At 37.7% G+C, this 26,717-nt stretch overlaps 3 protein-coding genes and 1 non-coding gene across 4 annotated transcripts; 2 read left to right on the top strand and 2 right to left on the bottom strand.

The window, feature by feature from the left end:
* LOC18781483 (dicarboxylate transporter 1, chloroplastic) lies at positions 6,806–11,206 on the bottom strand. Its single transcript, XM_007211820.2, has 3 exons — positions 9,840–11,206; positions 7,915–8,136; positions 6,806–7,619 (listed from the first exon to the last, which is right to left on the bottom strand). The coding sequence occupies exons 1-3, from the start codon at positions 10,953–10,955 to the stop codon at positions 7,257–7,259; spliced, it is 1,701 nt and encodes a 566-aa protein (XP_007211882.1). The 5' UTR covers positions 10,956–11,206; the 3' UTR covers positions 6,806–7,256.
* Positions 11,720–11,801, top strand: TRNAS-GCU. The gene has a single exon. It is a non-coding gene; the product is annotated as a tRNA-Ser (tRNA).
* On the top strand, positions 17,799–18,692 carry LOC18778547 (AP-3 complex subunit mu). The gene is made up of 2 exons (XM_007214694.2): positions 17,799–17,970; positions 18,447–18,692. Exons 1-2 carry the CDS (start codon positions 17,816–17,818, stop codon positions 18,679–18,681), a joined length of 390 nt encoding a protein of 129 aa, XP_007214756.2. The 5' UTR covers positions 17,799–17,815; the 3' UTR covers positions 18,682–18,692.
* LOC18781476 (transcription factor MYB46) lies at positions 23,193–26,429 on the bottom strand. The gene is made up of 2 exons (XM_020561359.1): positions 25,641–26,429; positions 23,193–24,404 (listed from the first exon to the last, which is right to left on the bottom strand). The coding sequence occupies exons 1-2, from the start codon at positions 25,943–25,945 to the stop codon at positions 23,693–23,695; spliced, it is 1,017 nt and encodes a 338-aa protein (XP_020416948.1). The 5' UTR covers positions 25,946–26,429; the 3' UTR covers positions 23,193–23,692.

Raw genomic sequence — 26,717 nt, 5'->3', positions numbered from 1 at the left:
TGTGAAAAAACAAAAAAAATGAATAGTAATTGCCCTTAGCCATGGCAATGGGTGGAAACACAAAATACTATTTGCAAGGACAACCACTATTCACGTGAATAGTGGCTGCCCTATCTCCCCCCTTGCCATAGCTAAAGGCAAATAGGTGGAGTTGCTCTTATATGTTATATTTTTACCTTTCCTAATATTCAGTGTGTGCATTGTCCTCTATGCAGGTCTAGAAAAGTAGCTCACGTTTGTCTATTATTTAGAAAAAAAACAAAAACAAAACAACAAAAGAAGAAGAACAGAACAGAACATTCTCTTGTAAACCAAAAAAAAAAAAAAAAAAAAAAAAGACAAGCTAAAGAGCATCTCCAATGGGTAGGCAAAATATTGTCTACTTCAAAGTCTATACTGGATCCACATATTTTTATTATTTATAAAATATAAGTTTCTTTTGTTTTTTGTGGTTGGTGAAATGAGGTAAATGTAAAAGATAAAAATAAATAATATAATATGCATTGCTTAGTTCCATTGAAGTGATCTTTTTTTTTTTCAATAGGCAGCTGAATAGGCAACATGCCACATCAGTCTATATAGTACACTTTTGCCTATCCTTAAGGTATGTTAGACTATGGATATAAGTAAATAGTCCATATAAGATGTTTGGTATCATCTTGTATTATTTAATTAACTTACTATTTTATACGGATTGGGCTTTTAATACTTTTCTTACCTGACTAACTAATACAATCCACACACCTTGGTTTAGATAATACACACTTAATTATACGCCTAGGGAAAAAGAACATGCGTTCTACTAGAAAAATCAGACAAATTATTATTCTCTTCACTCTTCTCCGAGTATCCATCTCTCACTCTCTCTTTGTTTTTGAAACTCTCTCCAATATGCTTCTTCTCTCTTCTTTATATATTTCATCTTTTATTAATTTTTTGTACAAATTAGGTAATGAATTTTTCCTTTTTGACTTTTTTTTTTAAAACTTCTTCTCTCTTCTTTATATATTTTCATCTTTTATTAATCTTTTGTGGAAATTAGGTTATGAATTTTTCCTTTTTGACTTTTTTTTAAGCGAATATTTTGGTATGTGATATAGTGATTCGACGTTGTGGGAATCTGTAGCAAATAAAGTGATTAGTGGAATTATTTCTTTGTCCATGTTTCACTTTTTGTTTGTTGTTTTCCACTTTTTCACTCTATTGAGAACTAGAAACAAAGCTAACGATTGAAAAGATGTTGTAAAAGAATAAAAGAATAAACATGTGGAGCCCACTAACTATTCATTACTGTTCATTACTGTTCATTTGGCGGCTTTGATAGAGTTTGTCTGTCACGGGTGAACAGTGATGAATAGTGATTATTTCAGCCTATAAATAAGAAGAGAAACGGAAAGAAGAAGAGAAGAAAAAAGAGAAAGGAAGAGAAGGAAGAAAGAGGAAAGAGAGAGCAGAGAGAAATTCTCCTAGAGAGAAAATTCAGTGAGCCACATATATTGTAAACACTAAACTTGTAGCCCTATTATTTTACATAGTGGAAAAGTTACTGCTGCTGCTCTCCGAGGACGTAGGCATAGCCGAACCTCGTTAAATGCTGTGTCTCATCTACTTTACGTGCAGCTCTGAATTATCGCACATATCCCAGGTTATTTTATAACACGTTATCAGCACGAAAAGTTGATACACTGAGAAGGCTAGACATGCTGCAGGTCTCCAATGAAAGAATTTTGGGAGACCACGAGAAGCTCATGGCTAAGCTTAAGAGGCGCCGTCCTCTTCCTTCAGAGGCTTCCAGAACATAATGTAATTTTATAGATTTTACAGGGCCTGCACCTTCATTGCAGGTGAAAAAAATCTATCTGTTGTATGTTTTTGTAATAATAATTGCGCACATTCTTAAACTTGCACCTGTGGTTTTTACGTCTTTTCAAAATGACGGTTTGGAACCTTGTGCCTTATAGGTTCAAATAACCACATTGTCTCTCCCAAATTGCATGGTAGCCCGGAACTTTTGGCCTGGGCACAAAACTCAGAATTTATTTGCCCTTTTCAAAATGGACATGAAATATGAATTGAGTAAAAGCCACGATAATATCGCAATATAGTAGTGAAGAGCATTAACTACTATATATCCACAACTTCAAGTTCAGGATCTCTCATATATTTGGATCCATGGGCTTCCGGCCCAGGTATAATAAAATATGTGGGGAGCCTCAATTCATTATTTGAGGTTTATATTGATATTATCCATTTCGCGGTGTATTCTTAACAACCGGAATTCACAAAATATATTTCTTCCTTGAGGTGTCGATTATAACAGAATCGAACTTTATTAAATTCATCATCTTCTTATGCCAAAGAAATATGTGGTGTACCACAATTTGCAATAATACCTCAAGGGTTGTCCATTTAATTGTTGGAACTTCAGGTTCTCAATACTCTTAAATTTTGAACTTCAGGCCAAAGCCACATATTCTCATGGTATGAACATTTTTACAATTTTCTGTACATATTCCGGGACTTCAAGTCCTTACATAATTGTCCATATTTTGAGGAACTTCTGGCATCTCATTTAATTTCTCAACCTCCTGTTGAGACTCATGAAGCATTCTTTGGAGAGATGAATTTTCAGTTGTCAGCTTCTCAACCTCGTTTGCTCTAACACGCAAACGATCAGCCATGTTAGAAACAGAAGCAGCACTCTGAATGCTAAAAGCCATTGAGTCATCAATAGCCTCTTCCTCAGACCTCCCTGTTAACAGCATTTCATCCATTGGAGTAATGAAATTCCTAGCTACTATGACAGCAGTAGCATCATTCACCATCACAGAATCATTAACTGTGAGATGACGATTTTGGGATACAAAGGATGGACGCCGAACTTTGGCGTCACTGTTTGCTGTTGGAGCATCATTTAAATTGAAATAATTTGGGCAGGAAGAAGAGGAAGCCATTTTTGAGAAGGTTTCGAAGAAAGTCTTAGGAAAACTAAAATTTCAGAAAATGAAGAAATTTGAGTTGAAACGCAGTTGCTCCAATCAAGTTTTACAAAGGCCATATCTATAGGAGGAAATATGGCTACTGTTTTTCAGGACCCCAATATCTTCTCGAATCCCCATATTATCTTTTTCTTTCCTAGAGTCCAAAACTTCACGTGGCCTCTAATAATGCCTGTCGGCACTTTCGGCATTTTCAAGCATTATTTTCAAAGTCGATCTTGCTTTACGGATTTCACGGAGCTACTTTTTCAAAAGCATCCCGAGAATCTCGCACTTTTTCAACAGCATCCTGAGAATCTCGCAATTTTCCTATGGTTAATTTGAAATTCACCGGTTCTACCTATTCATTGTATTTGTGTATAAATGTGTTACTAACGAAATTTTCTTTGCAGAAGACATCCAGTTTACTCCATACCTAGTGATGCGATATTTATTTGTTTTTCTTATCAGTAAGCACTCAATATGCCCGAGAAGCAAGACTATCTCTGATCATCCATTCAGGAAGCAAGACTATCCCTGATCATGTTTCCACTATATCAGGGAACTGTGAAGGCAACCTTATGCTCTAATCTCCGGAAGTTCTTCTAAACTAGAAGCAATGAGAGCTTGTCGTTTGCTCCCACCAGCTTCCTTCCTTGATTGCCGATCTTGTTGTCTGCTCCCACCAGCTTCCTTCCTTGATTTCTTACCTTACCTTGCAATCAATATCACAATCTTTTTGCATTTTTTCTCTTTTTATAACTCTCTGTTCATAAGGGATTTTATTTCTTTAGAATGAACATCCGAAGAAAGAATCCTTGCAGTGATCCTAACTCTGAGAGTTATTTGTTTTTGACAGAGAAAAGAATTGTGATTTTTGCTCTTGCAGGATATAACAAGATCATCAAGCGATACTTTATATTTACTGGGCCGATACGAGCTTGAATGATACTTGAGAAAAGTTTCTCCCACCTAAGGATGTAAGCAATACTTGTGTTATTTTATGCTTATATACCTATTTGATATTTTATCTTGAAAGGTAACCAAATGGGGAGATAAGTCCGTTCCAAAAGAATGGCTTGTATGTATCCATGAATTATTAACGCAAATTTTACAGATTGCAAGTTGGATACATTGATAATACACTGCACAGATTAAAGTCCCATAAGAACAGAATATGGGTATAGCAGTGATCAATATGATGCACGCCTGTTGCGTAGCAAATGATGTGGATTGAAGTCCCGAAAGGACAATCCTTTGACATGTCAATATTGATATTATGCACGCCTAATGTGTAGCAAATTATATGGGTTAAAGTCCCATAAATTAATTGACATGTATGTATTAATCTGTGGCATGCCTGCAGCATGACAGATATATGGGTTCTAAATGTTCCAACTCCCTAAATGGAGATTATCCACGCCCTGCTATAAAATAACGCTCCATTGGAGGTTATAATCTACATTCTCACATAATAAAAGCCCCCTGCAGTGGCTTGGGTACCCAAAAGCAAAGAAATGCTTATAATTGATGCATGCGCATGCACATGAGAATGGTGGGATCATAAATTGATGAATGACAAATTTTTGATTTTGGAGTAGCTACTCAAATCATCAATGGGTTGTGTTGATTGGAACCACGTTCAATTATTAAATGTGGACAATATCATTGGCCAAAATGGAATGAGGCAATTCCATTATAGATGAGAATGAACGTGAAAGAACAAACCCACAGTACGAACCCTAAAAGATGTTAATATTAAAAGTTATACTTGGGTGTTCGGAATAAAAAGGGAATATACCTACTTTGTATGACACAATGTTTTTGACATAAACAAGGGATGTTGGGTTTTCTCCATATTTATAAATTCAATTGTGCCCCTTTATTGCACATTTACGGAGACCAACATGTTATCTTTAAGGGTTATTAAATGCACAGAGCATATCACCTGAAGTGATTCCCTAAAGATGTATAAATAGCTGGGTTAAAGCTATATAATGTGTCATAGAGTTTAATCCCTTTAAACAAAATCCTTGAAAGGATTGAAATTGCATGAAGCAAGTCTGTGGACATGTGCCTGAAGCACAAAATCTGTACTCAATGTTAATGTACATAAATTGCCTCAGTGAGTATATTGATTATAATGTGTTTGCAACACATTAAAGCTTCTCAAGAATTCCAGAAATATTTGTCTCGACTTAAAGATCGAGCATTATGCCAACGAGATACTTGCTTATACTAAGAAAGTATTGAAGCATTTTTATGAGGATTATCCGTTGGGCACTTTAAGGATTTTCCGGAAGTATGTTGGACCGGACATCATATTTTCCAGATAAGGCTCAACTCCATCACCATCATTTTGGGATGATGTGAGGTATATTTGATTCTATTTCCGCATAACACCATGTATGGGCATATTCTTTCAAGTGAACTTATAAATAGCCCAAGCATTATTAGATATGCGGACTCTGAAAATTTCTATGATTTACATAGAGATAGCTCACTGGAAATATATTTACTATATGAATTGTTGGTGGCTACATCATCCACTCACTCCGAAAGATTCTCAATCCAAAAGATAGTCATGAAGACATCAGGGGGAGATATTAATCAGGGGGAGCATCCAGAAGTATGCTATACAGATTGTTGTACTCTTCTTTCCATCAGTTCTCTACCTTACTAGGTTTTCTCCAAGCAAGTCTTTAATGATACAACCGACATATCATTAGTGGTCTCCAAGGGGGAGTGTTGTAAAAGAATAAAAGAATAAACATGTGGAGCCCACTAACTGTTCATTACTGTTCATTTGGCGGCTTTGATAGAGTTTGTCTGTCACGGGTGAACAGTGATGAATAGTGATTATTTCAGCCTATAAATAAGAAGAGAAACGGAAAGAAGAAGAGAAGAAAAAAGAGAAAGGAAGAGAAGGAAGAAAGAGGAAAGAGAGAGCAGAGAGAAATTCTCCTAGAGAGAAAATTCAGTGAGCCACATATATTGTAAACACTAAACTTGTAGCCCTATTATTTTACATAGTGGAAAAGTTACTGCTGCTGCTCTCCGAGGACGTAGGCATAGCCGAACCTCGTTAAATCCTGTGTCTCATCTACTTTACGTGCAGCTCTGAATTATCGCACATATCCCAGGTTATTTTATAACAAAAGAATAATATTTTATAATGGGTTATATGAAGAAAAAAAATCTTGGCAAAAACAATTGAAAAACAAATCTTGTCCTATGAATCTTACCCAAAAAAAACATTCATGTCATTTGAATTTCAACTTCCACATAAATTAGTAAAGAAATTTTTTTTTTTTTTTAAATAGTCTAATCTGATGTTATCCGGAATAGCACCACAGTATAACTTAATCAGATTATTTATCCGCAACAGCATCAAACGCCTTATAATGTTATGGATAAATAATCAATACTCTCCGAAAACAGATTAATACTATCCGACATAAATTAATCAGTACAATCCGATGTACCAAACGAGCCCTTAGAGATGCTCTAAAGTGCCTTTATGGTGATTTACTTGTGTACTAAAACATAGCTAACAAGATGAAAAGAAAGGTTAAACACAACACGTCGTCTTTCGCTTTTCAAAGATGCTACACGGTCGCGGTTCAGAGTTCCTATAAAGCCCCAGCCTCTTAATGTCAATCTAGGTGATCAAATGGAGGTACTTAATATTGTAGCCTATCAAAATTTAATCTTGTTTCATTACTTCTTCTTGAACCTTTTCTTTTTCTTTTTTCTTTTATTTTTTTTGGCAGATACTGAGTAATGTAATATTCAAGAGCCCACTGCAGAGTCACTACAAATGCCAAAAAGATAATGTGTAATGGAATATTCAACCAATTATATGTAGCCCAAGCACTCAAAACCTACTAATCGAATCTAACAATGTAAAAAGTAGAATGGTGAAGTGAGGAGCCCTTGTGTTGTTCTTGGTACACCACTGAGAAAATAAATGTGGCACAAGATAAGGGTAGATTCAACAAGCATACAACAAATGGTGATCATGAATTGAAGACAACACCTGTAATGCTACATCAAAATTTGGGGGTACATTATCTAATTTCTGCTCAAAAATAGACCTCCTATGTATACCAAATTTCACCCAAAAGGTCTCCCTGAAATGACCAAAGATTATTTCCATGCGAAAGAATTAAAGGGAAAGATCAATAGCGTGCCTCAGCAGAGAAGTGAAACAGCATCTGAGTGTAATCAGAAACAGTGCCGGATTTTTAGTCGGCAGATTTTCACGGCCAACTCCCTTTACCACAAGCCGATGAACTTCCACCAAACCCCTCCAACTCCTAGCCAAATAATAATATTGACGACGGAGACAAGGAATCCATAGCCCCACCACTTGCCAAGCGGAACATAGTTAGCGCCGTAGAAAACAGGTGCCGACCCAATACCATAGTGGGTAAGGCCACCCATGAGGTTGGAGAGGAATGCAAGCACCATCGCTCCAAAGTATGGTGGAGTACCAAGAGCACTAGCAACAGACAAGAATGCTGTAAACATTGCACCAATATGAGCAGCCCCGCTGGCAAAGAAGTAGTGGGAGTAGAAATAGAGAAGAACCAGAATGCCAAAAGACAGCTGCCATGAAAGACCCAATCCGCCAACAAACTGTAAAAAGAGCAGAATAGTTGTTAGTGACGCTGACAACCAAAAGTAAAACACTGCACTTAACAACATAAGGCAGAAGATTCATTAAGGTCCTGAAATACATACAAATGATAACTATGAAAGGACCATAAATTAAGTGAGGATGAACCCACTTTTATGCGAGTAAGGTCAGAGTGTACTAAAAGTTTTTCACCATAGAAACAAAGAAAAAAAAATGTAATGCTCATCTAAACTGCCAACCTACATTTATAAGCATGCACATCTAGGTGACCAGTAAGAGAAAAAGAAGACAAACCTTAACGACAGTTTGACTAAACCAGGAGATAAGACCGTATTTGTTGAGATACCCAGCCATTGCAATGAGTGCAGCAAACCAAGTAAGTGTGTCCCAAGCAACTGATTCAGCTAAGCACTCCTTCCATGTAATAACACCAGTAACAAGGAGAACAGATAATCCAAGAATGGCAGCAGTAACTGCATCTACATTCAAAACTCCTCCAAAAATCCAAAGCCCAACCTGATATATCACAGAGAAAAAGGAGGTAAACTATGAGCATATATATTTTCAAGTGACAATATAGATGCATCCACAGAAACAGCATCAGACATTTGTGTACAAGTGTCAGTAAAGGGAAATAGTTTTACAGCATCAACTGAGTTATTACAATAGTATTTTCAAGCCTTAGGCTGCTACAACAATCAGCATGGGGTAGGAGAATTAAAAGTGTAGTTATGACCCCTATCCATCCAGTTGCAAATGTCATACGGTAAATGCTAAACTCTGAAAACATACACCATGAAAATTTAATGGCAGGTGTTAACATCTACCAGTGCAGGCAATTTCAATATTTTCCTATAAACACTTCAGTCCATTGAGCAAATCATATATTATTCATAATCTCTTTTGCATTTTTGGATCCTTCACATTTCCTATCCTATGCTGGTTTTAAACTTTACAGTACAGGAAATCTCAATAATCTTTTAAGAAATACTTCATTGCATTCAGTAAGTAATATGAAGCTTGTAACTATACTTCGTCACTTTTTACTCGCCTATACAACCACTAGAGGAGGAGCAAGATGAAAAGGGGAGAATTAGTTGGTTAGTTAGAAACACGGTTGCTTAGAAAGGTGACTTTATCCTTCAATCATAAGTATTAACCTTTCCAATAGGAGCACCTATCTTGACACGAGCTTTAACAGTGTCCTAAACTGAAGAGGGATGTTGCCTAAGAAGGAAGCTGCAAGGAACAGCCTACAAGAGTTCCCACCCAACACCCTGAGTTGGTAGATAATTCGAGAAACTTAAAACCTACAACCCCATAAAATACAATTCTCCAAACAAACCCTATCAGGAAACACATTCACAATCCTTAATAATGCATGATAAACTTCAGTTACTGCAGAATATCATCAACAAAGATAAACGATGATGAAGGGAACCTTGCCAGTAAAATTATCATACAACATAACATTTGGTTACTTCAGGACCAATTGACTCAATGCTACCTCACAACAAAAACTGAAAGTAGACGAGTCAAATTTTCATGCGCTGAATGAATATATCATGTCAAATGGGACTACCACCAAGAGAAGAGCCATTTCTAGTTTATTAGCAATAAATTGTAATGCTTGTATATAGCATCATAGAGAACAGGATTTTGATGCAAGAAATGGAAAAGGAACAATTACCGACAGCATTTCATGACGGATAAATTAAATTTTCTGAGGAACGTGCAAATTCAAAAACGGTAGGCAATAAACAGAGACTTAGAACATTCAGTTTAAATTTTCGAAAGAGGATGAATGGCACTGATAACAAATTAAATTCTTGCAATTATTCAAACCATAAACTGATTACAGCTTCTTTTAAAAATAACAGGGTGTGGCTCTTCAACAAGCTCCACTTATTAATTTATATTTTACAACCAGAAAAGCTTAAGTCAAGACACACAATTTTTTACAAGAAGAAACCAAAAAATGATCGCCCTTCAATTTTTGCAGATCAGTGAAGCTCTATGTAAAACACGACAACAAACAAGTCTTGTACACACTTCAACGCCTCAAATACTCATTGGAAATAATCAAAAAACTAAGTTCACTAATCATTGTCAAATTTAGCTTATCAAGAAACTTCTAAGCAAGACCAAATTAAAAAACGCAGAAACTTCTAACTACATTTGACTAATTATTGCATTAGCAACTAAAAAGAAATGCGTACCGTAAGAAGCAGAGTGCCAGCCATTATAATCTCTTTGTTGGACATGGGGCCCATCTTCTCCAGCCTCTCCCTGGCAAGCTTGGGCGCGTCGGGGCTGCTCTTCACCTCCGGGGGGTAAATCACATACAACAACAGCGGCACCACAATCAACGACACCAAACCAGGCACAATTGCAGCTTTAGCCCAATCCGTCCACCCAATCGTCTGCTTAATCGTGTTGAAAGTCAAGTTGGCGCTCAACGGGTTAGCAGCCATGGCCGTCAAGAACATGGCCGACGAAATCACCGAAGTCTGGAAACACGTCAGCATCAACCACGACCCCAACTTTCCCTCTGTCCCGTCCCCGACATTGCTACCGCACGCGACGCAGAGCGACTTCACCAACGGCAAGAAAATTCCTCCGGCTCGGGCCGAGACGGATGGGATCGCCGGAGCCAACAGGGCTTCACTGAAGACCAGACTGTACCCTAACCCCAGAGAGGAACTACCGAAGAGAGAGACGAACTGGTAAGCGATTCGATTTCCGAGGCCGGTCTTGATGAAACCCCGGGCGAAGAAGAAGGCGAGGGCGATGAGCCAGGGGATTGGATCTCCGAAGGCGGAGAAGGCCGCCGCGAAAGTCAGCGTCTTAGTAAGGACGGAGGCGCCGAGGCCGAGCAAGGCGACGGCTCCGAGAGGCAAGGGCTGGGTGATGATGCCGACGATGGTGGCGAGGAAAATCGCTAGAAGCTGCCACGCATTCTTGGTGACGCCGGCAGGAGTGGGCACGAACCAGAGGATTACGCCCGTCGCAATGGACGCGAGCAAGGGCTTCATGGCAGCGCCTTGCCATGGTTCCTTGGCCGCCGGAGTGATCGAAGAGCCGCCGGTTGTCGCAGCGGCCTTGACGGAGAGGCCACGGCGGGGGGGAGAAAAGTCACGGGTTAAATTTGCGAGTTTGGGGGAGGAAATGAGGGTTTTGTTGAAACCGAGACCGAGAGCGGCGGTTTTAAGGGAGTTTCGGCGGGTTTGGGAGACTGAAAACGGTTTTAGAAGTAGCGCTTTTGGGAAGGAAGCGTGGGATCTGAGAGAGTGGAGGGTGGGGGAGAGAGTGGTGGTGAGGGCGAGCGACGCCATTTTCGGGAAGGGGCTGGGATCTGCTGCGGCGGGAGCTCAGAGAAGAAGAAGCATGTGTCGAAAATGGAGGCGTTTGAGGAGGGAAGGGTATTTATGTAAAAGTAGAGGAGTAATGTGGGCCGTTGGATTTAAATCCGACGGAGTGGATTGGTGTTGGAATATAACGCTTTTTTTTCAAAACGGCGCTTTGGAAATGTCGTCTGGAGTGGCTGGCAGTTGATGGTTTGAAAATCGAAATCTCCGTCTAAAGTCTCAACATCCTCGACAGTAGCTGCTGCCTACTGAGTACTGTCGCTAACGTGGGCCGGGGAAGGGGGTCCACGTGGAAGGATCTGAGTGGACTGGGGGCGTAGCTTTTTCTTGTTGATGACGTGGGGATGGGGTAGGGGAGGAGAGGGACGAGTGGAAAGTGATTGGGTCCGCGTGGTGCGTTGGGATTGGCGGTGGAGTATTTGTCCGCTCGTGGAAAAAGGCAAAGGTTCTGGGTGAGAAGCAGATGGCGCCAAGGGAAAGTGGATTGTTGGACTTGGAGGCGTGTAGGGAAGCGGCAGAGGAGATCTGCCTGCGCCCAGGGCCAGGGGTTTTAGGCGTGTGAAAAGACGGAAATGCCACTGAGCAACAGGCACCACATAAGTGCACGTGGGCTAAAACGCAGCCTGGATCCTGCTGTCCCACAGTGTCTCTGCGTAAGCGCGACGGCACTGGAGCGAATCTCCAAAACTACCTATATATATTGTTTGAAAATCGCAAAAAGAAAACCAGATGTCGCTTTGGCCGAGTGGTTAAGGCGTGTGCCTGCTAAGTACATGGGGTTTCCCCGCGAGAGTTCGAATCTCTCAGGCGACGTATGCTTTTTCTTTTTTCTTTTTTTCAGGTATTTCCAAAGTGTGGCATCCAGCCAATTAGCAACGAGTTGTCTCAGTTTTCCTTAATTACTTTAGTAACACAATAAATAAAAAATTTCCCTAACCAGTAAATAAATTGTTAATGTTTTATGTTATTTCATTGTTTTAAGGTTTCAATTATTTAGCCAACGGGGTGAGAGAAACCTCTCACCCGTTGTAGTTTAGACTATCGCTTATATTAAAAAAAATAAGTTTAATTTTTTACTTTCAAAGTTATATATAACTTCATTTCTACCGTTAGTAATATAAAGAAACACTAAAATCGTTGAAATTGGAGAACAAAAAAACCCAAAAGTGGACAGTTGTCCACTGCCTTAGTTTGATTAGTTTCTGAAATACAATTATGCCAATTAGTATAGATTTCAAAGGAAAAAACCAAGAGGTGGGTACTTTTGCCTGGTTCTGCTATGGATAAATCTTATGTTTTAATTCGTCATCTTCAGCAATGGAACAGTAAAACCTTGGGGCATTTACGAAAGAGGAAGGCGCGGATTTTATCTAGGCTTGCTGGGATTCAAAAGGCTTTATGCAATGGTCCTAATCCTTTTTTGAGTCGGTTAGAGTTATCCCTCATTGATGAGTTTAATTGCTTACTTGAGCAAGAAGCTCTTTTTTGGCAGCAAAAGTCCCAGATTCAATGGTTGCAAGAGGCTGATAGGAACACCAAATTCTTTCACATGACCACTGTTATTTGCAAGCGGAGAAATAAGATTGAAAGGCTTAGGAATAAGGAAGGGGTTTGGGTGGAGGATGCTGCTCAAATGAAAGGTTTGGCAATAACCTACTTTGCTAACCTTTTTTCTCAATCCAGTTGTTTGCCTACTGATATTATCATCCCTAATTTGTTTCCTAGAGTTAATTCTTTGGATTTGCATGGTTTATTGAGGCCTGCTACTGCTGAGGAAATCAAAGCTAGCTTATTTAATATTGGTAGTTTTAAAGCTCCAGAAGTTGATGGGTTTCCAGCTAGTTTCTATCAATTTAATTGGGATATATGTGCTCATGATATTGTGGATATGGTTCTGAAAATGTTTCAGGATTGTCTTATTCCTAAAGATTTGAATTACACATTGATTACTTTGGTCCCTAAGGTGGAAAATCCTTCTTCCATGCTTGAGTTTAGGCCTATCAGCTTGTGTTGTACTTTATACAAAATTATTTCCAAAATTATTGTTAGTAGATTGAGACCCCTCATGAACCAATGGATCAGTCCAAATCAAGTTAGTTTTGTGCCTGGGAGGCACATAACTGACAATATTTTAATTGCTCAAGAGATGATGTATAAGTTCAGGGTTTCTAAAGGTAAGAAACGTTTCTTTGCATGGAAGATCGATCTTTCTAAAGCTTAGGATCGTTTAAGTTGGAAGTTTATTGAGTCTGTTCTAGAGGGATTGGAGTTGTCTGCTCATTATATCAAGCTGATTATGTCTTGTGTTAATTCTGTGAGATACCAAGTTTGTGTTAATGGGGAGCTTACTGAAGCCTTTTTGCCTAGTAATGGTATTCGGCAAGGAGATCCTCTCTCCCCTTACTTGTTTGTGTTATGCAGTGATAAATTGTCCCACATCATTTTTGACTGTGAATAGAAAGTTTTGGAAGCCTGTGAAGACCTCCCAATCAGGGCCTGCTGTCTCTCATTTATTTTTTGTTGATGATTTGGTGTTGTTTGCTTAAGCTAGTATTAAACAAGCTAGAGTTATGAAGAGCTGTTTTGATCTGTTTTGTCAAGCTTCCGGTCAATCAGTTAATTTTGATAAATCGGCTATCTTTTGCTCTCCCAACACCAATAGGGAGTTAGCTAGGGAAATAAGTGGTATTTGTGGCTCTCCTCTGACTGATAATTTGAGAAGGTATCTGGGAATGCCCCTGTTACACTCTAGAGTTACGAAAGGTACTTTTATGGGTATTGTGGACAAGGTGCATAAGAGATTGGCTTCATGGAAGAGTAAATTGCTCTCTTTTGCTGGTCGAACCACTTTGATTCAAGCTGTCATGTCTGCTATGCCTATGTATGCAATGCAGACTGCTAAGTTGCCTATGAGTACTTGTGAGGAGTTGGACAAGCTTAATAGGAATTTCTTTTGGGGTGGAACTGATGCAAAGCACAAGGTTCATCTCTGTCAGTGGGATTTGGTATGCAGGCCTAAGAATAAGGGTGGTCTAGGCCTCAAGGTTTCTGCCAATCTGAATCAAGCTCTGCTTGCTAAGATTGGTTGGAGAATTCATAACAATGATCAGGGTTTATAGGTCAAGATGTTTGAAGATAAGTATTTCAAAGGCCAGTCCATTCTTAATCCTTCCCTTCTGTGTAAGAATGATGGCTCTTCTACTTGGAAAGGTATTATGTATGGTGCCCAGCTTCTTAGACAAGGCATGAGTTGGAGGCTTGGTCGGGGTGATAAGGCTTTGTTTTGGAAGCATCACTGGCTCCATGAGGGTCCTTTGTTGCACCACGAAGGTGTGCTAAATGCTGTTGAGCAGGATTGTACAATGGATAGCTTTTTTAAAAACAGATGGTGGGATATTGATAAATTGAGAGGTGTAGTGACTGAAGAAATTGTACAAAAGATTATTAATTTTCCTATTAGAGCTGGGAGTAATTTGCAGGATACCCAGATATGGAGTGCTACCTCAGATAGGATGTTTTCAGTTAAATCTGCCTATGGTCTTTTATTCAAGAATTATGGGAGGTCTGATCTTGGTTTGGACATCCTTTGGAAACTTAGGATTCCTCCTAAGCTAAAAATTTTCTTTTGGCTAGTTTTGCAAGGGAGAATTTTGACAAATGAACAACGTGTAAGAAGGCAGTTAACTAGTGACCTAGCTTGCAGTTTTTGTGATGGGTTTTTGGAGTCTATTGTGCATCTCTTGAGAGATTGTCCTAGAGCTAAAGACGTTTGGAGGGTTGTTGGCTTGCTAAGAAAAGTTTCTTCCTTTTCTCATGCTGATGTTAAGACTTGGCTTGTAGGTAATCTTGGTGCTAAGGGTTTTCGAGGGGCAGACATCCTGTGGCACACTGTGTTTGTCTTTACTTGCTGGTTTATCTGGAAGTGGAGGAACCATATGATTTTTGTTGAGCAGAAGGAGTTGCCTAATTGTCCTCAGAAGATTGTTCAATTTGCTATGAATGATTGGCTTCATTCTATCAATTGTGTTAAGGCCAATTCTACTAAAATACAGGTGGAGCTTGCTTGGGTGCATCCTGGGATTGGAGCTTTTAAATTAAATGTGGATGGTACTTGTAAGCCTTGGTCTGGGGCTATTGGTGCCGGGGGTGTTATCCGTGATTCCGTGGGAGATTGGGTTGGTGGTTTCTCTGTGAATTTGGGGACTAGTCAGACTTTGGAAGCTGAGCTATGGGGGCTGTTTTTTGGTTTGTAGCTTGTTGTAGCTCGTGGGATCTCTAATCTTGTGATTGATATGGATTCAGCTCTTGTTGTGCATCTCATGAAGAGTCCTGATACTTTTGGAGCCATCCTCTTGCTGGTATGTTAGCTAGTTGCTAGGATTTTATAAAGCTGCTCCGTGATTGTGATCTTCAGCATGTTTATTGTGAGCAGAACTGCTTGGCAGACTGTCTGGCTAATGGTAGCTATAATCTGGACTTAAGCGTGTGTTGGTTTGACTCAGTGCCTCTTTGGGCTGAAGCAGCTTTGGTAAATGATAGGACTGGGGTCTCTAGATCCCGTTTTGTTCGTGTTGTGTAGGTTCGGTTTGGGGTTTTTTTCCCTCTGTGTCATAAAAAAAAAAGAAGGAAAAAACCAATAACTCGCGAGCTATCCATTTCGATTTTAATTTTGGTGGCGAACTTACCTTGTTGCCCTCATTCGAAGTTGAGTTTTGTTGCTTTCTTCATTACATAGCTCCGTTTTACACTTCGTTCGAATTTGTGTTGCTACTACAATTTCTTTGTCTGATTTTAATTGATTTTGATCTATTGATTTGATTGATTATGATCTCTATTTGTTTCAAGGCTTGCATTGAGGGTTTTCTGATGGTGAAGGCATATGTTGTTCCTTGACAATACTTTCATCATGAACAAGTACAAGTAAGGGTGGATATCGGGATCGAAAAATTAGAACATCGAGGCCGACTAGATGGAAAAAACTGAAGAAAAAAAATTAGTTTACTAAAAAAGTCAACAAACCGACACTGAATCAGACTGATTCCAACCGGTTTCGGTTTCAATTTCACACCTTACCAAACCAAACCAGACCAATTGTGTATTATTATTATTATTTTTTTCACAAAATTATTTAAATCCAATGCTACATTTTTAATCTCATAACTAATATTTCCTTAAGCCCAAGTTCAAAACATCTCTCTTTTCTAGGCACAATATCTCTCTTTGTATGAAATTAGATGATTTGTTAATTTTCAAGCCCAAAAAACTAAAATTTTAATTGGAATTTATATAAAATTAATAATAATAATTTGGTCCAAAATAGAAAAAATCAAAAACCAAACCAGAACCGATTCAAACCAGACCGATCCATTTTCTTTTTCTTTTTTTTTTAACTAAAATTGGACCAGTTAAAAAGTATACAAAATTAGTTAAATACCCATTCCTAGACATAAAACTATAAATAAACCCTATACTATTTACTGTATATAAACACACCCAAAAATGAACAGCTGTCGATTTTTTCAATTCAACAGTTATATTGGATTACGGTTTTGCCCTTTTGTAATTTTGAGAAATAGCCGACTTAATTTTTTTATATATATAAATCTTTTATTTAATAACAATTATGTTGTAGATTGAAGAGGAATAGGAAGACGAAGAGCATTGACCATGGGGATGAGCAGCTTGTGCGCCTCCAAGCTCATCTTCTTCAGCCAATCCTTTCAATGCTCTCGGCAACGCTCTTATCGGTTCTTCTTCCAAGACTTAGGTTCGTTGTCTTCCTTGTTGCTTCTTTCACTTTCAATTTCTCTTCTCCATTTCAAATTTTCAATCCTCAACGGCGTCATTTTCTCAAGCTTTTGTTTGATTCACGAGCAGGACGCTCACAGCTTCTGAGCCGTAATTTTATCCAGAAGCTCATGGCCACATGCTGCACCAGATCTGAGAGAAGGCTCACAAGGATGAGCTTAAGAAGAACAAAGAGACCATTTCAAGGTCAGCTAAATCATATTGATATGATCCGGTTTGATTATCGCCGAAATTCGAAGCTCGTTGAGCAATTTCTTTGGGATTTTGTGATTAATTTGAATATGTCTACGGTTCTTTCCCTTAGTTTGGCATTTCGTTTACAAATTGCGATAAATAAATTGAAAAAAAAAATCTGAAAATTACTTGCTTGTTTATTTGTGTGAGTTCTAATATGATTTGTAATGCTGGTACTATGTTTCTAGTTCTTAGCAGGATGGTTGAGCATCTACATAAACATTTATTGTTTGTATGATGTACATGCTAAGCTACTGTTAGTTAGCAATTTTTGTTTCAATCTTTCTACTGCTTTTGCTATTACGGAAAAAAAAAAAATGTTGTTTACTTGTTAAAATTCATTTTTCATCGGGTTGAGACCTATAAGTTATCTAGCCTGGTTTTTTTGCTATATATATATATATATATATTTTTTTTAATGTGAAAATATATTGTATTATGCCTTTCAGGATAATGAACTATTAATGAAGGCACTGTCAAAGCTAGTCAATCTTAACAATCCAGATCTTGTCTTGTTTGTTAGAGAGGCACTTGTTGGAAATGATGTCGTTGATCAGCTTTCAAAATTTGATCAGGTTTGAGCTCCATATTCATGGTTTTTTCTAGTATTGTCCAATTAGGGTTTGAATATGGTGTTTTCCATATTGAGTTTTGCTTATTAAATTGACCAAAATCTTTACTGCAATGTGTAGCTTCTGGATGAAATGATTGACAATGGCTTCCCTCTCACTACATAACCTAATATTATGAGAGATATGATTCCTCCACCAAATATAGTTAACAAGATGTTGAGTGTTGTGACAGGCAACAGTTCCAACATGAGTGACACACTTCCAGGTGCAACATCATCTTGCATTCCATGGAGAACAACATACCTGAAATATGCTAACAATGAAGTTTATGTTGATCTTGTTGAAGAAATGGATGCAATTGTAAACAGGTCAATCTTTTTTTTATTTTAATGCTTTGATAAGATATCTCCATCCTTTTCTTTTTGGCATGGATTAAAGATTCCATGTATTAATGACTATGCTTCCTGTTCATAATTGGTGACTCTGTACAATATAGAAACAGATAGATAAGGAGCTTGGAATATTTTATTAATTTTTCAAACTATATGAATCACATGCCTCTTCAAGTGAATGCATAATTTTGTTCACCCTTTTGCTTCCGCAATCTTTTTGAATAACTTGGATGAGAATAGTAATGCCTTATCTGAAGTTCGAAGAGGAGAATAATCTACTTCAAGATAATGCTTGCAATTTAATTTATAATTTTATAAGACATGTTATCATTTATGGATGGTGATGATTATTGAATGAAGATCTGTAGACTTGGTAGTTATAATTGAATGCCTTGTATGATTATAATTAATATCTCAAGGTTTTGTATTAAAGTTGTGTGTGTGCTGCTTAGGGATGGGGTCCTGGTGAAATGCAAGATATATGGTGAAGTGCAAGTGAACTCCCATCTCTCAGATGTTCCTGATTTGACTCTTTCATTTGCAAACCCTTCTATTCTTGATAATGTAAGATTCCATCCATGTGTTCGATTTTTTCCTTGGGAATCCCAACAAATTCTGTCATTTGTGCCTCCTGACGGACAGTTTAAACTGAGGAGCTACAAGTGTGTGGTGTTAAAGGGACACTAGGTTATTAAAATTTACTCTTTTTTTTATTTAAGTTAAGGGTAATATAGTTAATTATTAAATATACCATGCCTTCAAATTGGACCATTACATTTGATAGTTGTTGATCTTGTTGAATACTGAAGAAATTTCTTTTCCTCGACTCTTTTGTAATGCAGATAGTCATAGATTCTTGTTGTGCAACATTTGCAGAAGTTCAGAAAAAGGGGAAAGGATTTCTGGGCAAAGTTTGAGTTATACGCTGTTGATCTTTTGGTTGGCATAGCTGCTAACATTGCTTTGGTTTTGGTTGGCATGTTGGCACCCTATCCTCGAATTGGAAAGCCATTAGTATCACGAGAATTATTTGGAAGTTAACAACTACATCATTTCATTTGCATAATAGGTAGGAAAAAAGTGTACAACTCCATACCATTCCCTTGAAATTTATAATATGCAGAATGTGATTTTTACTAGGAAGATGGTTCTATGACATAGTATTAACAGTGTACTACTATGACGTAGTATTAACAGTGTTTTTTTTTTTTTTTTTTTGTAGAGGTATCTTGTTATTACTAGTATTCTTCGCTGCTGGGGTTGGCAAGACAATGCTTATCAGTGATGCTGAGAAAGTTTATGCCTTTGGAAAGGACTCAAGATGGTTCTATGACATAGTAATAACAAGATAGTTCTATGACATAGTATAAACAATGTACTTCTATGAAATGGTATTAACAATGTTTTTCCATGGAATGGTATTAACAATGTACTTCTATGACATGGTATTAACAATGTACTTCTATGACATGGTATTAACATTGTACTTTTATGGAATGGTATTAACAATATACTTCTATGGAATGGTATTAACAATGTACTTCTATGACATGGTATTAACATTGTACTTTTATGACATGGTATTAACAATATACTTCGGGCTTGCTGGGTTTGTTTTGGATTTTTTTTTTTTTTTTGTTTTTTGATGTTGGGCTTGTTTTAAGTTAAGTAATAGCAATAGCAGGGATGTAATTTATAATAACTTCAACACTCATTTCATATGTAATAAATGGTTTTTGTGTATGTTTCTAAATTGAATTTCATGTAAGGTTTTTTTATAATTTCAGCTCCTATTTTGGGTGTGTTACTAAAGCTCCCTAAAAAGTACAGGTTCGGATTTGAGATGGAAACAGGACCAAACCGAACCGCACCCACCCCTAAGTACAAGGGTACTCTTCTAGGAGCTATTGCCAAAAATAGAAATAAAGGTATGCAATTCTTACATTCATTCTTTGTAATCTATAGAATATGGGTGGCATTAATACATTATTTCTGCTCATTCTTATTAATGTTAATAAACTGTTGTTGGGGCTTTTTTATTTTGGTAGCTCCAGATGGAATGGGCTGCTACCAAGAGTAAGTGGATAATGTTGCCTCTCTACCTGAGTTCAAGAATTAGACCTAAAACACTTTGAAAAAAAATGGATCTTAGGGAGTGCTTTGTTTGGACTCCTCATTAGCTCCTTGAGTTGGAAATGGAAATGAGATTCAATGCTTGAGACAAAATTAGAAAAAGGCTTGGCATGAGTTGTGGGAGCTAAAGACCCACAAGTTTAGCAATGAGAATGTTTGTTCTTTGCTTGCTGTTGGTTATGGTTAAGTATAGGATGAGGAGTTTTAAGAGATTGTGATGATGAATGAAGTTTTCGCTATGGTGATGGAAGATAACTTGAGTTGTGGCTTACGACAACTAGGATTTTCTTTAACTGAGTTTTGAACTGAAGCTGTGGCATGACGATTCACATATTTGAGAAGAGAAAGAAAGTAGGAGTTTGGGCAGTGGGTATGGCATTTATGGATGATTGAGCCTAGGTGCATGGCTCTCTAAAATGAGTTTGAAGCTTGAGGCTCCAACTATGGTGTTTAAGGGTTTCATATAGCGAGGTCATGGAAAGAAAAGCTTGAGACTTTTAAGGCTATGTAACGAGAGAGATTTATGAGTTCTAGAGGTGGGAGGATGAAGGAGTAGCTTGGGATTATGCTTGAGGTGAGGCTTATGCCAAGGAAGGAGTCGATGGTTGCTAGCTGCATGCAGCAACCAAAAGGAGAGTGATGGCTGCTGGGATGCTTTGCAGCAGCTAAGGGAAGATCCTTTGCTTGGGTCATGGATGCCAATTTAGAGGATGAGGGATTTCCTTTATTTCTAACAGGTAAAAAGAGAGCGCCAATATTTCCAACGAGTAAAGGAAGGCGCTGGAAACAAATTGTTTCCAAAAGTTAGAAGTAAAGGAAATCCACATGGGAGAACCACCCGACAAGCTTAAGTGGGCCCAAGCTATATACATGCATGGAGCTAGGTGAGTGGTTTATAGTGTGGATGGGTACTAAGGGATACGCTTGGCGTTGCATGTTTATACTCAGTTGTATTGTAGTGGATTAAGGCTGTATTAGATATTGCTTGAGAAAGCAGTGGGAGCTCGGGCATGTGAAATTGTTACACCTTATATGTTTGCATGTGAAATTGGTATACCTATACCATGATCTCCTCACATGCCAAATTGTAGTCTCACTTGGCATAATGCAAATATCAAAGCTTGCATAGGCACTTCGTAGCCTTATTTGATGGGCCTCCGCATACCCTAGCTAGGCTTCTTTTATAGCACGATAATGTATTGGACCTAAAATATGCATGGACCTTCCTTGAGTTTTTTAGGCCTCAAGAACTGTTAGTGCACTCAATCGCAAGATGAACTGATATGAACTGGTACACTTCATATGACCCAATGACATGTAGTTAATACATTGAGTCATGTCATTTTGCTTGATTTGTTTTTGGAAGAAATGATGCGTTTGATTTGAATCAATATCAAGTTCGGTAGGTCTTTTTGTTATCTTCTCTCTGTTCTTAAGCATGTCCAGCCCCCTCGATTTTTAAAGATAGGGCCCATTTGATAACCATTTCATTTTTAGATTTTTGTTTTCATTTCTTGTTCTAGAGTATAGAGGAAATTGAGAGTGAGAATGGGAGTGAGGATGAGATAGAGAGAGAGGATGGGAGGGTGTAGTAACAAAAGTGAAAATAAAAACTTGAAAGTGAAAACACTTTCAAATATATTTCAATTTTTAGTTTTTGTTTTTACTTTTGGTACTCCTCCTCCCCTCTCATCTTCCTTATCAATCTCATCTCCACTCTCATTCTCACTTCCATTCTCTCCCTTTTTCCTCCATATTCTAGCACAAAAAAGGAAAAATGAAAAATAAAAACTGAAAACTAAAATTGAAATAGTTATCAAACAAACCCTTAACGTATATTTCTTGAATACCCGAATTCAAAATTCAAACCATAATATGGCACGCAATATCCCAGATCCCTCTAATGTCCAAAATTTTCACTCTGATTTCAAAAAGAAAAGAAGAATGTTGAATAACACTGGTACGTGGTTCACTAACTAACTATGCTGATTGTATAGGGCCCATGCCCAAAACAAAAAATTGTATTTGTCCATAGACTACTGAACTAAACGTTGACAGTAATCGTGACCCATCAAGTTGGTTTGGGTCGATACGCTCAAATAAGGTTGGGTTGGGCCATAGACTATTGAATTAGCTTATATTTTTATTTTTTATGAGATACTTGGTATGATCTCTCTTTTTTGTTTTTGTCTCGTTCGAAGCTTTTTTTAAAAAGACATTTTCTATTAAGATGGACGATAACATACTAAATTCATACACACTACACGAATGTTATGACTCGAATCAAAGACCTTTTTAAAAAAGCAATTACTACAAACCACTACACTAGTTACAGAAAAGAAAACAGATCTTTGGCCCCGACTAATTACATAAATTTCTGCAGATAAAGTCCAACAGTTTGATATCTTTTAGCATGTTACTACATGAAATTAATAACTTGGGCGTAATCATCGGTCACACATATGTCAGTCTCAACTTTGAAGAAAAATATAAAAAGCTTCCTGATAATGAATACAAAAACAAACACATGTTAGTTATGCGAACGGTACGTTAAAAATCTAAAGGCAAATGATAGCTATAAGAAGCACTCTCATCATCTCATCATCTGTCATTCAAAGTGAAAATGGTCACCTTGTCTTTTTCTTTTTGCATAACTAAATTAGTATATGCCATCATCACAAATCCAAATTAAAGTTGCTTTCTATTCACTTCTTGGAATAAGTTGGCCAAATTTTATCTTTGCATTGATTGTTTTTTAGGTACAGTAATTATGTGAAGCCATAGCATCTTGGTAAACATGTATAATTGCTCCTAAGAAACCCAACCATACACCTTAACTAACTAATTTAATAATGGAAGAAAAAAGTCCATGCTAGAATGAGAGCTAGAGCTTACTAATTACTCTTTCATCAACGGTGATAACTTTGTTACCTGTTGGCTAAAGCAGCGTACCTGTCTCATTGCACTCGATCGAATTTGATCCCCTTCCACTACATTCGAGTGATTTAGAATATATATAGCCTAAATTTGTCAAAAAAGATAATTGAGAGAGAGAGAGAGAGAGAGAGAGAGAGGACAGAAGTCTATTATATCAAATGTGTAGTACAACCTACTTATCTCCCACTGAAAACAAAATTCCACCAGCCATTCTTTTTGTACATATCTCATAATAACTACAATTCATATCTGTTATATACCAACTAATTATTATTAATTAATCTTCATGTATCTCTCTCCCTACCTTTATGTAGCTATTCACATCTTCCTTCACAAGTATGACACCATTGAAGCTTCTCAGCGCCATACAAAACTGCCCCAGCTGGTCACTTTATATATACGCAAGGGTGACCTTTATTTCAGCCCCATTCCCACCACTTCATCTTGTTGTAATACAAGTAGAAAGAAAACACTGTTTTTTTACTTGATTCTATGACTAGGAAGTCTTCTGGAACGAAAGGAGGATCTCAAATGTTTGAAAAATGAAAAAGAAATCAAGAAGTATGTGAAGAAAAAAGAGAAAGAAAATAAAAAATATCGTTGGAAAATATTGGAAGGCAACGATTCATCAACTTTGATAGTCAAGAAAAGGAAAGGAGGCAGAGGAAACATCCTTCATCAGATCCTCCAAGTCCCACTCCCCCATTGTTAGCTCTTCCTGGTCATCATAGTAATTTCCCACCCCAATATTCTCAACTTTAATATTATTATTGTAATTAGTGTTGGTGATACTATTTATATTATTGTAGTAATTGTTATTGGTGGTGTTCCTATGATCATAGATGGGTTCAGTTTTAAGATTCTGATCTTCAGTGCTCACACACTCTAGGGCAGGAACAAATATCTCTCCTTCTACCCCAATATCAACACCCCCACCAACCTCAAACACTCCATTGTCTCCAAAACAGCAATCACCTCCAACTCCATTGATTTGTGTGGTGCATTGGGTGGCATTGTAGTATCCACCTGCACCGCCGGGCAAGGTTAGGCCGGCGTGATCGAGCATAGGCAACGGATCGAACATGTGGTTGAGGACCGTAGACTGCATCAACGACGGTGATGAATCCATGTAAAGAGGCATCATGCCATGTTCTTGCCCAGGAATGAAGCCTCCGGCCAGCATAGCATGATGATCTTTAGGCTCCGAGGATGAATCGCTTGTGTTTGGCGAGGCATTAGAGGATGACAAATTCTTTAGCCTTTTCTTTATTGTTGAATTCCAGAAGTTCTTTATTTCATTGTCAGTTCTCCCTGGCAAGCGTGCTGCAATTTGCGACCACCTACATACATACAAACAAACAAACAAATAAAAATAAATAAAGTCGGTTTCAACTAAAGTGGTTTGATGGGTTATACTTTCTTAATAATGCATGACTTGCATGCCTTCCTAACTTAAAACACAAAAAGATTTTGAGTGTCTTCGACTCGAGAGACAGAGATGTAGACATTACATTGCGGTATTAGTTTCTTTATTAATCTAACTATGGCCGCCCAGAGCAGGTAGGAATCTATTGAAGAAGACAAATATATATTCTAATTTGCATGGACGCTAATATTTTAAAACAATATGGGAATTGAGTGTCTTTAACTCAAACAGAATAATATAATATACACCATATAAGACCAATCCTTTTCAACTTACATATATTCCACAAAATTAATAGTTTCTACATTACCATTATAGTCAAAGTTTGACATAAGTAAAGCTTGGCATATGCATATGTGTGTGTATGCATCTAGTTATCTATGTATATATGATCCGTACTAATAACAACGAAAAAGTGCATATATATGGACTTAGTTAAATTAGATAGATCGGACGTGCTCTCCACTTTGCGCTCGAGTTCAAATCCCCCTCCCCATGATTTTAAATTAGATTAAAACAGAATAAAGAAAGAACAAGAAAAAAGTATTTGTGTATGTGTATTAATTGATGCAAAGCATGCAAAACCGTATATTATGTGTCATTCAAAGTACTTTTGTTGGAGTATATGAGACATGAGTATTTTTTGATCACCTTTCTACAAGTCAATTTAGCCAAATTTGGGTGATAAGTACATGTGTTATATGTACAGTTTATGAATGTACGTGGTCAAAATTTGCTCTACTAGCATGTTGAAATATTGGAGTGGAGAGACTCCAAAATTATCAATGACTATTAAAATAGGAATTTTTATATTTTTTCAACAACTGCCCTAATTAAACTTGTCACATCAGCCTTCCCATTATTGTTTGACGTCATTTTTTCTTAAATCTTAATGTTTACTCTTTCAAACAAAAGATTTAATGTAGAGATTATTCCAGCTGAAACTCTCTTGCTTGTCTTAGGGAGAAGAACATTTTTAGTTAATTCAACAACCACAACAACATGCAGATGCAAAAATAAAAAATAAAAAAATTCACAATAATACATAAGTGTTATGGAAAGTGACACCAAGCAACATATCATATATTTATGCAGGAATTCAAAATCAAACAGATCGTAAAAGTAAAAGGGGTAGGAAATGAATCAAAACCTGTTTCCAAGGAGAGAATGTAAATGGATGATGAGTTCTTCTTCTTGGGGGGAAAAGGCGCCTCGTTTCAGGTCAGGCCGCAGGTAGTTGATCCAACGCAGCCTGCAACTCTTGCCACACCTCTGCAGGCCAGCATTTCTGGCTACATCGCTCCAGCAGCCTTGGCCATTGTTGATCATGTAGCTCATCAGCTTGTCATCCTCTTCTGGTGACCACAAACCCTTTCTCAGCTTACTGGTATTGTTGGAATTATTGTTGTTGTTCTTTGCTGCTGCTGCTGCTGGTGAGGGATCTGGCTTCCTCATTGTGATGAGAGAGAGAGAGAGAGAGAGAGAGAGAGAGAGAGAGAGAGAAAGCGAGGTTGGCTTCTCTGATGAGCCAATTAATATTTTTGATGTCTTATTCTCTCCCAACTGGTTTGATGTAAATCTGTGATGACTTTATAGAGAAAAAAGAGAGACAGAAGGCTTCATATGGGGGGAATGATGATGGTGATGATGATGGAGATGGTTGTGGGGTTTGCTTACAATATAGGGAAGAGAGAGAGAGAGAGTGTGTGTGTGTATGTGTGAGAGAGAGGTTGGTTGATGGGTCTGAGTAGAAAACGGTTTGGAGAGGGACCTGCTATGAGAGAGATAGTTGGTCGTCTTGTCTTTGACTCCATGACCTTTGTTTGTTTTCTATACCTATTTTCTTCATTCTCAAGGTAATGATCATATTATATGAATCATATAGAGCATGAAATAAATATAAATATAAAGTTCTTTCCTTTTCCTTTTCTTTTATTGAACCAAGCCAACATATAAATTTGCTTCCACTTCACATAATCTCTCTCTCTCTCTCTCTCTCTCTCTCTCTCTCTCTCTCTCTCTCTCTCTCTCTCTACACGTGTAGTTGAAGATAAAGAATAAGATAATTCATTCTGTGTATTGATTGGTCCAGTTCATTCAGCTTGAATGCTGATTGGCCATGAGATATCCCACATGTTTAAGTTTCATGTGTGTGTATACATGAATTGAAATATAAAAAGTAGAAAAGACTCCAGTATGTGGAATTTTATCCTTAAATTATTCTAGT

The sequence above is a fragment of the Prunus persica genome, chromosome G4 (genome assembly GCF_000346465.2).
Source record: "Prunus persica cultivar Lovell chromosome G4, Prunus_persica_NCBIv2, whole genome shotgun sequence".
NCBI lineage: Eukaryota > Viridiplantae > Streptophyta > Magnoliopsida > Rosales > Rosaceae > Prunus > Prunus persica.
The sequence above is the reverse complement of the archived record's forward strand: the minus strand, read 5'-3'. Positions and strand labels throughout refer to the sequence as shown.

Excerpts from the sequence above, each read along its gene's own strand:
- LOC18781483 (XM_007211820.2), bottom strand. The coding sequence starts at position 10,955 with ATGGCGTCGCTCGCCCTCACCACCACTCTCTCCCCCACCCTCCACTCT. Across the intron at positions 8,137-9,839 it reads CTGGCACTCTGCTTCTTACG|GTTGGGCTTTGGATTTTTGG; the intron begins GTACGCATTTCT and ends GTGATATATCAG. Across the intron at positions 7,620-7,914 it reads TTAGTCAAACTGTCGTTAAG|TTTGTTGGCGGATTGGGTCT; the intron begins GTTTGTCTTCTT and ends CTCTTTTTACAG.
- LOC18778547 (XM_007214694.2), top strand. The coding sequence starts at position 17,816 with ATGTTGAGTGTTGTGACAGGCAACAGTTCCAACATGAGTGACACACTT. Across the intron at positions 17,971-18,446 it reads ATGGATGCAATTGTAAACAG|GGATGGGGTCCTGGTGAAAT; the intron begins GTCAATCTTTTT and ends TGTGCTGCTTAG.
- LOC18781476 (XM_020561359.1), bottom strand. The coding sequence starts at position 25,945 with ATGAGGAAGCCAGATCCCTCACCAGCAGCAGCAGCAGCAAAGAACAAC. Across the intron at positions 24,405-25,640 it reads CATTCTCTCCTTGGAAACAG|GTGGTCGCAAATTGCAGCAC; the intron begins GTTTTGATTCAT and ends GTATGTATGTAG.